This window comes from Pelophylax lessonae (assembly GCF_965119305.1).
Source record: "Pelophylax lessonae genome assembly, chromosome: 4".
In the NCBI taxonomy this organism is placed as follows: domain Eukaryota; kingdom Metazoa; phylum Chordata; class Amphibia; order Anura; family Ranidae; genus Pelophylax; species Pelophylax lessonae.
The window spans coordinates 50981186-50998703 of NC_138771.1; the positions used below are offsets into that span (position 1 = coordinate 50981186).

Sequence of the window (17518 nt, forward strand, 5' to 3'; positions counted from 1 at the left end):
AATAGTTGCAGTGTCTTTACACTCGTGATCTAGAAGAGGTATACTGAAATGATAGCGAATATTCTCTCAGAACCAAATGATATAGTCCTAATCTTCCTCACACAAGTGTATATGGGGTGAACAACCCCAATGATGTATAACCGGGTATTTCCCACTCAAGAGGCATATCCCACTTGTATCATCTTCCAGAGGGCTGTGTGTGTCATGCATCAAACACATGGGCTATATATAATATCTTCCCTTTATGTGTTGCCAGTGACTCCAACCTCATATTGGTCCTATTTCATGGAACTCGATATTACATGATAATATGCCAAAATCAAGTCCTTAAACTGTAGATATACTCGCCAAATCCCCACAGAAAATAAAGGGTTCTTATCTTCAAAGTCACTGTTGGCAACCATTCTTCCAAGTGGGTTCCATCATTTAGTCATTTTGTGCTTCATACGCCAAGGGTGTCACAAGGTCCAGAGGAGCAGATAAAAGGACAGCATCAAGGGCCTGACCAGTTTCGCCGGGTGTCCCGGCTGCTTCAGAGGCCATTGTGCATTAGCTATACCACTTCCTGTTTATATGAGGCTCAATTTGCAACATGGCCAAAAAACGGCGCTACCATACATGCTCAGTGCGTCACGACGTCGTGAGGAAGCGCCCACCCTGCAGCGCCATCATCAGTCTCCGCCCCTACCATTCAGGACAAGCATAAACAGAGGTGACTTAAAATGAACACTGCAATTTTTCTCATTAGCCACTACATGTCTCCCAGAATACCAACGATTTTCTGTTTCTAATGGAATCCTTATGATAAATAAAGGCAACCAAAGATTTAAACACTTACACGCACTATGGGAGACTGTGCATAAATCAACATTTACATTACTCAGAATTATATATTCTCCATTTCTCTCCTTCTTCACTTAAAGAGGAAGAGGGCAACAAGGAATAACCAGAGGAAAGGAAAGGAGGGAATAAAAAGAATTAATAAATTGTTAAACAAACATATGTTACGGTAGGAATGGAGTGAAGCTCAAACTATCATTTAAACCAGGGGGCTTTGTTGCCTCAAGTTCCCAGATCCATCTTGCCTCACGTTGCAGGACCATACGATCATAATCACCCCCTCTCTTATTGTATGGAATTGCTTCTATTACCCACATACTTTAACATTTCGGATTCCAGAGGTGTAAGTGTTTTCATCTTTGGTTGCCTTAATTTGCATTAGCAGCAGAGGGCATGCATAAGGCCTAGGCTCCCCCCTCCCCCCTTAAAAAAAAAAAAAAGTAAACAAAATAAAAAGACAGCCTTAATCTGTTAGCAGACATCAGCAAATAAACCATCATCTCTTTATGGGTCAGTTATAAAGAGTAGCGTGAAAGATTTGTGGCATTTTCACCTTTTGTTTATAAAGATTGTATCTGTACATTTTTGCTGTGTACAAGGGGGTCTGGCAAGGATAGTTAAGGGGTAAAAGTCCCCTGGACCACGTTGCCGTGTATCTAAAGCCAAATATTAGTTTTGCATATAGTAGGGAAGATTAAAAATATTGTCATTTTTTTCTTTTTAATCTTTTCTTTTTTTTTTTTTTGCTGTTTATTACCTTTTGTAGAGATCACATTTTGTGCAAAAACAACAACATTCTCTATTCGACAGTTGTCCCCGATCAAAGGTTTCTGTTCTATTCCTGTTTCAGTTACACATGAAAGGTTTTCACTTTAGATAAACTTTACTTTTTTCTGATTAGGACTGACAATTTACGGTGTATGTATAACAAATATGCATAGTAATTCACCCAGCAAAAGTGCACAGACATTCATTTTGTGCAAATGTGGCAAAAAATAAAACAGATGTTATTAGGCTGTTTCTTGTGCTGACCAAATGTTTTGCATTGATTTAAGAGAAGAAAATACCACATTTGGCCACTGGATGATGCTAAGTACTATTGGAAATGGTCATGGCACTTAGCACCATCTTGTGTCCAATTATGGTATTTTCTGTTTTAAATCAATGAAGAACATTCATCCAGCACAGGAAATAGCCTAATGCCATTTATTTTTCACCTGAAAACTGACTGGCTGCTGTGGGCTTTGGCTTTTTACTACTGACACAATTCATTTTTTACATGTATAATACAAATTGATGCCATAACCACTTTGTTCAGCAACTGTAAGGGCAGGTTCAAACTTCCTTTGGTCCTAGAAGAGTTATGCACATTCGGAATGCTTTTCAGTGTGAAATTGACACGGGTTGATGATGTATTGCATAATAATGGTTACGACTAAGCGGACGTTTATCCGTGAAACGCGTCAACTATTATGCGCCCATCTCTTGTCTCTGACTGTATTATGGATACACCTTGAATTGATTTTATTTTTTGGATATGAATAAAACAGATTTTATATTTTTCACCTTCAAGTTGGAGTGTGGCTATTTCTCTCTATACACTACTATTGCATAATCACCGCCTGCTTTACCTCTTGATCCCTGCACAGGTTGCATTTGGCAGGCGCTACACCCATCAAAATCTACAGGGGTATATTTCCTGCCGAAGTCATGAGAAAAATCATTGCAGCCATGGCATGTGTACACCACTGCTAAGGGGGAGTGGTTGGGGTGGGTAAAAATTAGGTTAAACAGAAGTGTTTTATCGTCCCTCAATTGCTATTGTAAACGAGCCCTAAATCGAATTTCACTATTGGTTAAGACATGTATTATTTGTGCTTTCCAGTTCCAAAAGCATAATAGAACATCAATTACGTCTCAAAAGCCGTACTTTTTGAGAAGAAAAATGTAATAACATGTAATAAATGTAAAATGTTAAATGAAACAGGTCACCTGAATAGGTATGAGTTCATCTGATTTGTGAACTGCAATATATTAAATCGATTTGTAGAATACAGTGAAGTCACAACACAGTGTGGTTGATTTGCTAAAGGCAAATAGGGCACCCACATTGGAAGAAAAGATGCACGTAGCAAAGCAATTTTTCCCCAGAGCTTAGTGAATGAGGTGAAGCTCTGCTGACTTCCATCATCCAAGCAAAAATGCTTTTTTTTTTAAATTTCCTTGCACATTTTTGGGTGTTCTTTGCAACGTGAAACTTCACCGCATTTATAAAGCTTTGGGGAAGATACCCTTGCAAAGCGCAACTTCCCTTGCAAAGTAAACATTAGTAAATCAACCCCAGTGTGTATGTGGTGAAACTAAAATGTTGAAGAATATTTATCCATGATAAGACAATACTATGTGTAGTTACTTGCCGTCTACCTTAAATATAAAAAGCTATCTAAAAAAAAAAATAACCTAAAATGTTAGAAGATATCACCAAACAATAATTTTTTTTATTTTACAGGTAAACTATGACCACTTTACTGCTAGTGTTCGTGTGTTTGCGTGTCATCGCTGCAGCAATATCCGTGGAAGTTTCAGGTGAGCTTTAAATTTAATAGGTTCTATCTTCTTTATAATCATATTTATTTAGTATATAATCTTACTTATTAGGCAGTTGTAAGTTATCATGTGGTGCGGATTTTATAGAGGCTGATTTATACTTGCCACCTCTATGTCCCAGCAGTAATAAAGCTGAACTCCAGGCAGAAATAATAATAAAAAGAAATAAAAAAACAATTAAAACTAATTGTGTAATCATAAAAAATGTCAATGAAGGCAACTAGTGTAATTTTTCAAATGTCTCCTGATCTCAGCCTTTTGTTATCCCCTGTACAAGAAAAATCTGACTGCTTTAACCTCCTAGGCGGTAATCCTGAGCGTGACTCGGGGTTGGTTTTTCATATCAGGAGCGGTAATCCCGAGTCACGCTCGGGGTGGATTGCAGAGAGCGCAGCGGTGTTCTCTTACCTTATCCTGGCGATCCAGCGATGATCTCTCATTGCTGAGATCGCCAGCCGAGAGTCCCGCCGCTCCTTCGTCCCTCCGTCGGTCTGATCACTTCCTAGTTCCGTTCCCTGCAGCAGCAATGCTGCATGGGAGCGGAACTAGGGAGGGAAATTCTAAAAAAAAAAAAAAAAAAACGTTGCACAAAACACAAAACACATTTTGTATTATATATATATATATGCATATATATATATATATATATATATGCATATATGCATATATAAATATATGCATATATATATATATATATATATATATATATATATATATATAAAATTATATTATTGATTCAATTATAATTCATGCGTTATATATTTTATATATATATATATATATATATATATATATATATATATATATATATACACACATATATCTATAATATATAATGCATGAATTATAATCTAATCAATAATATAATTTTATTATATATATTATATATTAAATAATAAAATAATATTATTGATTTGATTATAATTCACGTGTTTGTGTTTCAAATTTATCACATCTGGGATGTCTACTAGAGTCTTGTTTTGGTCAGGTTTAAGTCAGTAATTACTAAGAATTGTAGGCCTATAATACATAACACCAAATTTCCATGAAAACAATTGTACCGCTTTTGGTATGTAATTCCTGACATAATCATACCGCCAGGGAGGTTAATAGAAACCAATTTTTGGCAAGATCAAGATTGAACCATCAGTATAAAGGTTATCCCTCTTAGCAGCAGAATAAGACAGGCTAGGTCCACATACCACTGCTTCTGCCTCTTGGACTATGTTCTGTCTCTCAGTAGAATTTAGAGAAAGGGCATCTTTGTGAATACAACACCTTACCATCTTGGTCATGGTGGGGAGAGGTGAAAGTTCCCTGCCACTCCCTGACCGCTCCCATAGAAATTCCCTTTAACTTTTTTATCCAGTCTCATCCCCTACTTTCATATTCTCCTTCATCCTTTACCTTTACCTATTTCCCAATACCCTTTACCGTTTTCATACCTTTATCCATCCTTTTTTCTTTTCTTCCATTTAACAAAATGTAAAATAGTAACACTGGTCAGTTTTTTTTTGAGTTGGTTGGTTATCTTTTATGAACCTTTGGTCAGATATTGTTACAGGAACATCCAACATGAAGATATTAACCAATGACTAAGAATGTCTTAGATGTTGCTGGTGTCTATGTCCCCTCATACTGTCCATGTTTAATATCATGGAGTCCTGAGAAGGGTAATCTCCATTGTAGACCCTTGTGTCACTGTACAACTTTTGTACTTCTTGCCTTGTTTTACTACTTTAAAATTTAATGAAAAAAGAGATTAAATTTATAAAAGTTATTCATCACTTCTGTCATCATTTAAAGCATGGGTGCTCAATCTGTGGCCCTCCAGCTGTTGCGGAACTACAAGTCCCATGAGGCATTATAAGGCTGAGAGTTACAAGCATGACTCCCAAAGGCAAAGGCATAACAGACTTATAATTTTGCAACAGCTGAAGGGCCACAAGTTGAGCCCTCATGATTGAAAGTATAACTAAATTTTGGATGGAGTGGAGAAGGATTAGAACGTATGTCAGATTTTTTTTTTATTGCTGCCTGTGCCTCTGTTAGGGAGATTCGACCTCTCTATTTATCCTGTTTACCATTATTATTAAAAATGAAAGTAAACGTAAAAGAAAATCCCAAACATTGGGTTGTTCCCAGAAAAGTAATAGAGGGGAAATCTTCCAATGGCAACACTAGTTCTGGTGACCTGGGGGAGCACCAAGGAATTCTCTTCATTTCCAGGGATTGTCTTCCACTTCTTTTTTGGCTATGTGAAAGGAAGTGAAGGGACTCTGCAATGGGACACAGATGACAAAAAGAAAATCTGACAGGGGTTATAACTCTCCAAAATGTTAAAAGAAAAAGGTTCTCCGTATACTGTAGTTCTACTTTAACTCTCTTTGAGGAAAATAAGGCAAGTCAAGCTTTGTCACCAGAATAGAAATGCCAAATATGTTCCTAAGTGGCCTTATTACTTTAGACTCTAATCCTAAGCCTGTCCATATATCTAGGCTTAAGCATTCAAAAAGTAAATTTGTGCAGGTGCAAATAAAAATAACTCTCAGGGCGTTGTCAGCGGGAAAGAGGCACCCTGTCCCACATTTTCTGGCACTGCTCCTTGCTTCGGAGCTTCTGGTCGGAGGTGCGCAGGATCGCCCAGCTGATGACGGACCGTGTCATTCCGGATGATCCGGCCTTCTTCATGCTACATTGCACGGGCGTGGCCCCTAAGCGGTACAAATGCTCCGTGATCAGACACCTCACTGATGCGGCTAAATCCTGCATTAGTCTCTGCTGGAAAAGCACCTCTCCCCCCATCGATTTCACTCTGGCTACGCAGAGTCAAATGGATCAACGATTTGGAGGACCTGGTACTTACTGCACAGGGTAGAAGGGAGCAGTACACCCAAACATGGGCGTGCTGGAACACGTTTATCCTGTCTGCCAAAGGCCAAGCCCTGGATGGTCCCCCCAGCTCGCCTACTGTCTGATTGGGGGGTGGGGTCGCCCGCACGGGATGAATTTTCCTTTTCCCCCCCGCCATCTGTCAGGACTCTACTACCTGTACATCAAGCGTCCTCCCCTATGTTTCGCTCTACTGTACTTCCTTCTTACTTTGCCCCTTCCTGACCCCACCTGTGCTTCTTTTCCTTTTCCCATTCCCCCTTCCATATGTCTATACCCTCTATATGCATGTTCTCAGCATAAGAACCTTATGGTCCAGTTACCGTAAACGTAACCCTTCCTCAATCAGTAACCTTTCATGAAGTTACTGATTGATTTATACATACCATCTTCACTCTTAATACGGTTCACGTCTCATGACAATTCCTACTTGGGTTATTTACTTTGCTCATGATGATGATGCCACTGTTACGTTTTCTTTTTTGCATTGGCTTTTCCTTATTATGGTTCTTGCTTATGCACTTTATTCTGATGTATCTTGTGATATGTTCGAGTTCTGTCCCAAACGTACTTTGTATACAGTTTTGTATTCAATAAAGGAATTTGAAAAAAATAAAATAAAAAATAACTTTCAGAATACACATTTAACCAAATAATGAATGTTTTTTTGTCTTTCATGTATTTTTAGACCATGTTAACACACTGAGTGTGAGTATTCCCGAAGAGGCTCCTCTGAATGTTCTGCTTGGACACTCAGTCACCATCCCCTGTTACTTCATCAATGCTGTGGAACATTTGACCGTGGCCCCCTCAACAACACCGTTATCCCCTCGGATCAAATGGAGCAGACACAACAAAGGACGTGAAACAGTCTTACTGGTGGCCACTGATGGCCAAATTCGTGTCAATGAAGCCTACAAAGGACGTATTACTTTACCAAACTATCCTCTCATCCCTTCCGATGTCAGTCTGGAAATTGTAAACCTGTTGTCCAGTGATTCAGGAGTCTACCGCTGTGAAATCATGCATGGGATCGAAGACAGCCAAGATACAGTCAAACTCAATGTAAAAGGTAAAGTTTATTCACTCATGATTAATTCTTTCTTGATTATTCTAAAATACAGGTTGTTTAAGATTATATTTATTGAAAAGTGGTGGTGTCTAATGCTTCAGGAATGTCAAAATTACAAAGTGAAATTTTATTAAATGGACATTCAGGTCAGAAGTTTGACTGAAAGCTTGTCATTGGCATACATAAAAATCTGACACCATGCTAAAAATTGATAAAGAATTACCTTTGGGATAAATGAGCTCTCTTCTGAACCATGTAATGTGTGTGATGACTTGAATTTTGTGCTTTGAAATGAAAAATGAGGGTAAATATGTGATTATGATGTTGGTTGTTGATCGTTCTTGTATTACTTTGAATTCACAAGCTGGAGAGTTGCTTGTTTTCTGGTAAATGCCAAATATATATATTTTTTCCTGCAATGTGTATGTTTATTTTATATATTATTATTATTATTATTATTTATATATATATTATTTTTTCAACTATCTGAAAAATACCTTCTGCTAGCCCCATCTGATTATTTATCTTTTTTAACTCTTCTCACATTCCTTATAAGTTTATACTTTATAAAGTTGAAAAAAAAAACAGACACAGTTCCATCCAGTTTAATCTATATGTGTGTGCGATTTTTCCTCAATAACAATTCCCATAGCCCTGTATATTCTGCTTCCTGAGGAAGACATCTAAAAGCTGTCAGCACTTTTAGCTAGTACCTCTTCCTGGGGGAGGGAGTTCTACATTTTACCTGCTCTAACAGTAGAGAACCCTTTCCCCAATCCAAGGTCAGGGTCACTGACAAGGGGGTACCACCAGTCCTCCTGTACTGGGCCCCATAAGTTCATAAGGATTGGATCACGGACAAGAACAAGTGACCGGTGCATTGGGGGGGGAGGGATACAGGAACAGATCCCCTGTATGGCTTTCCCTGCAGCAGCGTTATCTCAACTCCCTTCCAGCAGCTTTCAGCTGTTGCACGGGGGGAACTACAGGGGATGTGTTTTAGTAAATGCAACCCCCCCGCCCCCCACCACACTGACCCTCTTGTAGACAATTTCCTTCCCCCTTCTTCTGCCCCCCCCCCCATGTGCACCTCCAGCAGTGCTGATGGTTTCTTCCCCCCTCCCTCCCCTAAGCTGCTGCAGAGTGTGAGAGATCGCTTCAGGATGGACAGCGGGTCATGTAGGCTGTACGAGGCACTGGGATTTCTAACGGCAGCCCTGTCCAAGGTTAAACCTCTTTCTTTTAACCTCAAATCATGGACACGTGTCCTCTTCAGTGACCTTAGAATATACTTTTTTTTTTTAGTTACTGAAGTCACCTTGGTTATACTTGTACATTGAAATCAATCCCATCTTAAGTGCCTCTTCTCCAGGGTGATTCACTGTAATCTACGTAACCAGTCCTCATAGCTGAGCTCCTCCACCCCTCTTATTCATTTTGTTGCCCTTCACTGAACACTTTCCAATTCAACAATGTCTTTTCTGAGGATTGATAACAAAAACTGAACTGAATATTCAAGATGACGATGAACCAGTGTTTTGTAAAGGTGTAGAATCATTGCTATATATCCGAAATGTATGACCTTGTAATGGATAACAGTATTTTGCTAGCTTTGTTATCCATGGGTTGGCATTGCATGCTGCTGCTAAGTCTGTGATCTACAACCAACCCCAGATCCTTTTCCATCACTGATTCTCCAACGGGAGCCCCTATTAATGTGTATTTTGCATGTGTATTTTGGATACCCAAGTGCATTTTTTTACATTTCTCAATACTGAACCTCATCTGCCACGTAGCTGCCCAACCCCCATGTGTGATACTCAAGAGCATTACTGCTAAGTCTGTGATCTACAAGCACCCCCAGATCCTTTTCCATCACTGATTCTCCAAGGGGAGCCCCTATTAATGTGTATTTTGCATGTGTATTTTTGATACCCAAGTGCATTTTTTTAAATTTCTCAATACTGAACCTCATCTGCCACGTAGCTGCCCATGTGTTGAGAGACTTTCTGAGTCAAAGCGGTTCTTTGTTTTACATGTGTGGCTGCCATACACAGGTGGTCAACGTTCTATTTTCAAAAAGAGAAAGTCTACTTTCCCATACAGGTTGGCTTATTTAATCATGTTCACCCATGCAGTAAGCTAGAATGGAACATGAGATATTGGGGTTGATTCACTAAAGGCAAATAGGCTATTCATTTTGAAAGGGACATTACCCTCAAACTTAGCAAGTGTGGAGAAATTTCACTTTGCAAATAATACTCAATCGTGTGAAAGGAAATGGAAGTCAGCAGAGCTACACTTCATACTCCATGGTCTGGGGAAAATTCCCTTGCATAGTGAACAGTCTATTTCCTTTAGTAACTCAACCACATTGATTTATTAAACCACTCTACATTTTAATAGACTGATATCTCAATAGTGGTCATGTGTTTTGGTACACAGTTGCTCTTTGGATTATGCTATTAAATAACCACTCTGGTGCACCAAATACTTAATTGAAATGAATACATAGGGAATGACGCTAACGGTATGGCAACACTAATAGAGGAGTTTTCTCAGTGCTACATTTCACAATGGATATAACAGAGGAAGGTGTAATCAATACATTGCATCTACCTCTTGTAGTGTTTTCTGAAAATATTTATTTTAGTAGTCCTGCCTTCATTGGTATACTAGCCAGAGTTGTATAAAGTACTCGAAACCCATACTTGAGTAAAAGTACAAGTGCTCGATCAAAAAGTGACTTGAGTAGAAGTGGAAGTGCTTGATCAAAAAGTGACTTGAGTAGAAGTACTAAAGTATTCAACATTTTTTGTACTTAAGTATTGCAAGTAGTTTTTTTTTTTTAATTTTGCTACTCAAGTACCGCCTTTGGGTACTTAAGTACAGTAGTGAAGTAGTTCTACTTAGTTACTATACATCTCTGATACTAGCCTACTGTCCAACTTGGCATTGTTCAGGGAGCAGCCTAAATGTTGTTTTATAACTATTTCCTGTACCCTCTTTCTTGATTTTGCTATTTTGTATTTACCAAATCACTGTTTCCATAAAATAGTAAATTAGTGACTATTCTCTTATACTGCAAAGGGCAATATCATCTAAAATTTACTTTTAGTGACACAAATATCTGCTCTCAATTTATGTGTTGACTAGCTCCCTTTAAGGCAAATGTCAAGATAAATTATAAAACCTTTATATGTGACTAGCAAGGTATCAAGCTTGGCACCAAATAGCTATTAGACCATCCAGGACATTAGGCTCATTGAAAAATCTGCATTTCAAGTAGTGTGTTTCCTTGTAGGTCATACAAGGTTGCATAAATTCATTTTCTAATAAGAATTTTTAGCAAACAATATGTGTAGTATAACGACGAACAGTCAGAGATGAAGGATATCAATCTTTAGTGTAAGAGAAAAATGCAATAGTTATATTCCTTCAAAATTTGGAATTTGGCAAAATTATAATTTAGTTACTGCAAATATCATTATATGAATAATTGCAACTGAAATGAAAACAACGGTATGTTTTCTGTAGGTTTTAAAGGACAACTCCATCCCAAATAATGTTCCCAATTTTCATTGTGGAGGGGCAGGGTTTTCCCTGCTGTCCCACACAAACTCACCATGTAGAATTAGTAATCCTTGGTAGTATGTATTTAGAGGAGAAATACACACCATCCTGTCCTTAATATATCTGCTTATAGTTTGCTGATATTTATTGAAGTACTTTAAAATCTAATATAAAACAGGCCTATTACTTTATAGTAAACATTTCTACAATGGAGTAGAGTAGTTCTACTGTTTTTTTTTTTTTTTCCTATTGGGTTTTTATAGGAATGGTTATAGATCCATTTGTCTGGTAATAATAAAATGCTATGGGTTTAAATGACAGCCTCTATGGACCAAATTATTGGATCAGGCATTGCAGAACTGTTTTTGAAGCTACAATCGTCAAAGCCTCCACCCCCACTTTACATCCATCTTAAACCTCTAGATTTTCTTCTCAGAGTGAAAAACAGGCATTTAATTTCAGTACAAGCAGGAATATAAAATTTCTTAAAGGGAAATTAAGGTGGTATTAAACCCCAAATAATGCGTTTATTATATAGCAGCTTACCAATTCTTAGATGTGATAGGTGTATTGTTTCTTTCTGGGTTTTTTTAGGGTTTCTTTTGTGTCACCTAGTGATTTGGTTAGGGAACTTTTATTCCATTCATATTCATATTTTTCTAGATAGTTTTCTATCTTGTTTGCCTTATACAAGATTGCATGGCTGTCCTAGACATTACTACTCTTTTTGGAACTTTTGGTCCCCAATGCCTAGGTTCAGAAGTTTAAGCCTTGGCTTTTTTTCATCCTTAGGCCAGCTGTTGGTGGTTTCTTGACTCACAGCTCCTGCTGGTGAAGTAGTCAGTCCTCTTTTCAGGCAAATTGCTTCCTTTTCTGAATATTGGTTTGATCCTCCATGACTTTTCCTGTGATGTTAGCTGTTTCCTTGTCTTGCACAGAACTTCACCTCTGGTTCAGAATTGAGCAGTAGTCCATCTGGTTGTTGCAAATGGTTCCTAGTCCTATCTTAGATCTGTCAGTGGCTGTTGTCAACCCCCCAGTTGGACTATATTTGTATGCCCTAAATGTCTAAGAATTGCTAAATTATTTTGTGGTATGTGGCTCAGTGGACAAAAAAGAAAATACGATTTTTTAAAGGACCGTAAAATCTATTTCTTTAGGTCCACTGGACATAGGCCCCACCCTTCTGTGTTTATTGGCCCTATATACTGCTTGAATCTAAAATGAATGCATGACAGTTAGGGGTGGGGTTATATGAGGCTTGATTTCAATGGTTATTCTGTTTGCCAGTGTCCAAACCTATAGTAGGTAGCATCACATAACTAAAATGCGTAACAATTACTTAATTCCTGTGTTCCCCAATAGACTTAATGAAAAAATAAATTATTGTAAGAACAAAATCATATTTTTTTTGGACTGTCCTAAAGCAATTGATTTTGTTCTGCACAGGTGGCTAACCAATAAAGAAGTACTTTCTTAACTGTTATTGGTTCAGAGACGTTATGTGTTATTTTTATTTATTTTTTTGCCAACTATGTCTGAGTGGTGTCTAAGGATGCTAAAAATGTTCGTTTTATTCTGCTGGACACTAGCATCAGTTGTGACCTTCAGATGCTTACAGTTCAGGTTTTGAGCCCAGGTTGTAGTGCATCCGACCTAAATCCACCTCTGGGGAAGCATCATCACACAGCCTGGGTGCAGTAGTAAGGACCACTTCCTGATGTTCCCCTCTCCCTAAGGCCACTAAAAGGGAAGAGGAACAACCCATGATATATTTGGCTGGCCACAAGACTTTGAGAAAAAGATGCAAATAAATATAAATTAAAATTATGCTTTGGGGGGGGAAATTGATCAGTGTTTAATCCCTCCACAGGAAAGGTATTCTTTACAGTAAGAGCTGAAAAATAGCAGACTAGAGGTTTGAATAGCCTAAGAAAACAGTTTAATGCATTCCTAGAAGAAAAAAATGAAAGTCTAGTTACATTTATGAGATATACATAATTGAATGTTGATCCAGTTATTTAATACTTTGGGGCAGTTGTACTTAAACTTTTTAATCTGAGGACCCAAATAAGAACATATTACCTTATTGTTGTTCAAGACGAGGATTAATACCAAAGGTCTACTGTTCCGCTTGGACAAACTAGGCTACACAGTCAAGTAGGAACTCACCTCAAACACATCCACAACCCAATTTGGGTCCCCAACCTTACATAGTTACATAGTTAGTGAGGTTGAAAAAAGACATCAGTCCATCCAGTTCAACCAATAATGTGTGTGTGTGTGTGTGTGTGTTTACTGTTAACCTAGTTTGGGAAACACTGGCCTAGTGAATGCAATCAGGTTTCTTATCATTCAAATACAGAACTACGTTTTGGGGGCTTTTTGTCTTCCTTAGAGTCAACCAAGAATTAAGGGTTCTGTAAATTCAAAGACTTCTTTTCTTTTGTATGATGATTGAGCTTGATGGGCTATGTGCCTTTCTAACTATTTGGATTTGTGACTATTTTCATTTCTGCTAAAGTCCTCAAATCTTTACATATACTATATAAATATATCCAGCAATACTGTTAAATCTTTCTTTGTATACATTTATTTATTTTCAAGTAAATTAAAGTATATCTAAATCCAAAATCAAAAATGTATTATATTCCGGATTACTAGCAATAGATGTGCTGGCTGCATTTCTTTTCTTTTTTTCTTTTTTCAAGCTTCTTCTGCTTTATTTTCACCTGGTAAACCTGCAAATAACACACGTACTGTCCCTGGGTTGCTACATTTTGAAAAAATGAAAATGAATGCAGCCACCATTTTTGGTCTTGGGTTTAGTTATCCTTTGAGGATTGTTTCATTGGATTGTCACATTTGAGAAATATATAGAGAGCATACCCAAAAGGCTTGAATACAGCCTCAAGTCCAAGGTAGCTTTACTTGCCCCTGAATATCATACTGTGTGATTGTTGTTCTCAGTGGCGGCTGGTGCTCAAAATTTTTGGGGGGGCACAAACAGAAAAATGTAATAAGCATTGCTTTGCGGCAAAAACGCTGTAAAAAATTGTGTGACTTTGAGGTCAGAAAAGTGTGAAAGGGGCCTTCAGTAATCAAGGTATAGTGTGCCCCCTTCAATGCAGAGTGATTGCAGCGTGCCCCTTTCAATGCAGAGGGACCAGCGTGCCCCCTTTCAATGCACAGTGACCAGCATGCCCCCTTTCATTGCAGTGAGACCAGCGTGCCCCCTTTTAATGCACAGTGACCAGCATGTAGATTAGGGGGCCGAACGCATGGATAGGGGGGGGGGCGGCGTCTCTGCTGCCCCTATTTCCTACTGTGTGACTGTTGGGAGCCCATATTTTTTAAAGTGTGAAGTGAAGTCAAACTACCTTTGCATGTAAAGAAGAAGCAGTATATTTTCTTTAAATTTTCCCAAATTGTGGATGTTTTAAGTGAATACTTTGACTTTAGTAAATTTATAAAGAGGTCCTTTGGAACCCTTAAAGATTTACTTCTTTGTGCCTGGATCCTTTTCTGTTAGAACCTACACCCCTACTTTCTGGACATTGATTTCTCTTCCTCCTCATTAAAGACTTGAGAAATCATTGCTTCCCTTTGGGTTAATTGTGCATGTATATTGGTGTTATTCTGTCCCAAACTTCACCCCAATTTCTTAGACTGATTTAAGTCATTTAAATAGGTAGTCTTCATCCTATGACTGGAATTCACAAAGCAAACAGATGGGAAGCCTGCACTCCAGTGTGGGACTAAGGCAGTCCATATGTTATACATTTTTTTTTTTCATTCAACCAACTAACCCAATTCCCTCATTCACACATTTGAAATGGATGGGGAAATCCTCCCCACTAAGCTATTGCCTTCTGACAGCAGGGAGACTTCACCGCCATCAGAATACAGTGATCAACGTTACAGGCTATAGCCTGCAGCAGTGATCGAGCGGCAAAAATCTGACAGGGTGGTCATACAGAAGTCAATCAGTAGATTGACTTCTGTAGAACCTCATAGTCCATACATGGATTGAAATTCATCTGGTGCCTGCTGAACCGGCCAAATTTTGACTAATGTTTTGCCAACTTAAGAGCCTTTGGTAGCTTTGGAGTTAACTAATAAGGACTCGAAAGGTGCACAGTTGGTATTACAATATTAAATATAACATAAAATTTCACAAAAATAAAAGTTAAATGGCAAAAAAAATGTTTTGCTCATTCCAATTCTAGTTTAAATTTAGAACTTTAGAAAATAACATCTTATGAAGTCCAAAGTGCTATTGATATTGTTATAGCATTGTTTCATTATAGATTATGTAATTTTAATGCAAATTAATATATATATCTATGCTTCTTTATTCTTTTATTTTAGGGATCGTTTTCCACTACAGAGCAATCTCCACAAGATACACTTTGGATTTTGAGAATGCCAAAAAAGCTTGTATACAGAACAGTGCTGTCATTGCTACCGCTGAACAACTCCAGTCAGCCTATGATGATGGCTATCACCAATGTGATGCAGGCTGGCTTTCTGATCAGACAGTGAGGTAAGAAGCATCATCATCTTTGTTATATCATTATGATCATTTTCTGGCTTTTAGACATCTAAGAATCTGATGCAATTTATCTCAATAAGTGCGCGAGAAAATACCTTCTTCAAAAACATTAGTAAAGGTCATTTTTTTCTGCTTTCGACAGGCAATCTTGTTCACAACTTGAGTCATTAGGGTTGACCTACTAAAAAAATTTCACTTTACAAGGGAAGTTGCACTTTGCAAGGAAATCTTCCACAGAGTTTAGTGAATTTGGTGAAGCTCTTCTGATGTCCAACATCCAACCATGTGCAAGCAAAAATACAGTTCATTTTGATTTCCTTGTACATTATTGGGTATTCTTTACAAGGTAAACGTTCACCACTTTCTGTATGCACTGGGGAAAATTGCCTTGCAAAGTGCACCTTCCCTTGCAAAGTGAAGGCCTGTTTGCCTTTATTAAATCAACCCTATTGTGTAAAGTTAACCACAGGTGGGTGGACATCTCACAGAGAGCACAGGTAATGAGCCATCTGCCCAACCTCCCCACACTATTGGGACCCCAATCTTTTCCACAATCTAGCTAATGTTGCATAGAGCCCCCCCCCCCCCAACATTGCTTTCTCATTTTATTTCTTACACTTCGCTATTATTCTCATACCTAAGAACAACAGTGCTGCTCACTCCTTCACCACTACTAGCTGGTTATAAAGCATTTTTATTTTTAATCTTAGTCATCTTGAACATTATAGAAGTAAATTGCAGTAGTGATGCAAAAGCCTTAACCTCTAATATTTACACATTTTTAATACCCACTAAACATCATCTGCAGTGTATCAACAGTTCCTATTTCCCTACCCCATGCAGTAATTGGGAGAATTTGCTAATTTGTAAGTGGGGATTAGTGCCCCTTTTAAAGAGACCTCTCCCTTCGATCGATACTGTAGGTTTGGCTTGTTTAGTCCCTAGGGCCAGAAGAGTAAAGGTCAATGGGAAAAGGTGGTTCTAGGAAGAAGCCCTTGGGGTAGGCCCAATATAGGCCCTATAGGAGATCCCGTCAAAAGAGGACCTACAGTGAGGACTGGAAGTGCAGGTCGGAATACTTATGTTTAAGTAGAATTTGAAATGTGCAATGTTGCTGACGTCAAATGTAAAGGGACAAAGGCGAAGTTGTGTAAAAGCAAGCCATGGTACACTGGAACAGTAAGACGTCAAAAAGGGTGAAGGCATGAACATCCCTTTATTTCTGGAGGTGGGCCTCAGACCAGGAGTATATGAGTGACTAAGGTGGGGTAGTTCCCTAACGTTACTGGTGTGTGGTACCCTATCTCGTTCCTGTTACTGGAGGATGGTGAGAGGTGCCCTTGGCCAGCATGTTTGTTGCTGGTGGTGAATCAGGGCCCTACTTACAAATTAACTCCTCTTCCACTGATGTTTTTAGTGTCTCAAGAATGGCCACTGTCAAACACCAATGCAGTTAGTTTTACACAGGGTCTGTTAGTGGGTTCACGTCAAATTAGGAAATCAAATGAAACTGAAATTGATAGGGACAGATTTAGGACATTAGGGATAGTTTCCTGCGTCCCCTGTGTAGACATTAATCCCATTTGACATATATTTAATCAAAGTAAAACAAAAAAAAATTATCTTTGTCAAATCCACGTACATGTTCCCAACATTTCCACCTATCTTCTGTTATCTAATTAAAAAATTCGATTTTTCTTTTTCCCTAAATTCAAAATCAAAATTTTTATACTGTATATATGCTGTATATGTATATATATTCCCTAATGTACCAAAAACATGAGTCAATAATTTCTTGCATTTGAGGGGGTATTTATTAAAACTTTAGAAAATAACAAGAGGCACTAAAAAGTTGTTTCTCATAGTGAAGATCTATCATAGAGGGGAAACAGAAGCTGATCATCTTATTCCTAACTACAGGTATCCAATTCATAATCCACGTGAACCCTGCTATGGTGACAAAGAAATGTTCCCCGGAG

The 17518-nt window shown here is 38.2% G+C and overlaps 1 protein-coding gene across 3 annotated transcripts in view; it reads left to right on the top strand.

The window, feature by feature from the left end:
- ACAN (aggrecan) overlaps nt 1-17518 on the top strand; it is a 186094-nt gene that overhangs the window by 76768 nt on the left and 91808 nt on the right. For all 3 annotated transcript variants that reach the window (XM_082256051.1, XM_082256049.1, XM_082256050.1), the window contains exons 2-5: nt 3350-3426; nt 7028-7411; nt 15356-15530; nt 17460-17518. The exon at nt 17460-17518 is cut by the window's right edge and continues 69 nt beyond it. In XM_082256051.1, coding sequence (XP_082112177.1) covers nt 3357-3426; nt 7028-7411; nt 15356-15530; nt 17460-17518 — 688 coding nt within the window. In that variant the 5' untranslated portion in view covers nt 3350-3356. The remainder of the gene's footprint in view (nt 1-3349; nt 3427-7027; nt 7412-15355; nt 15531-17459) is intronic.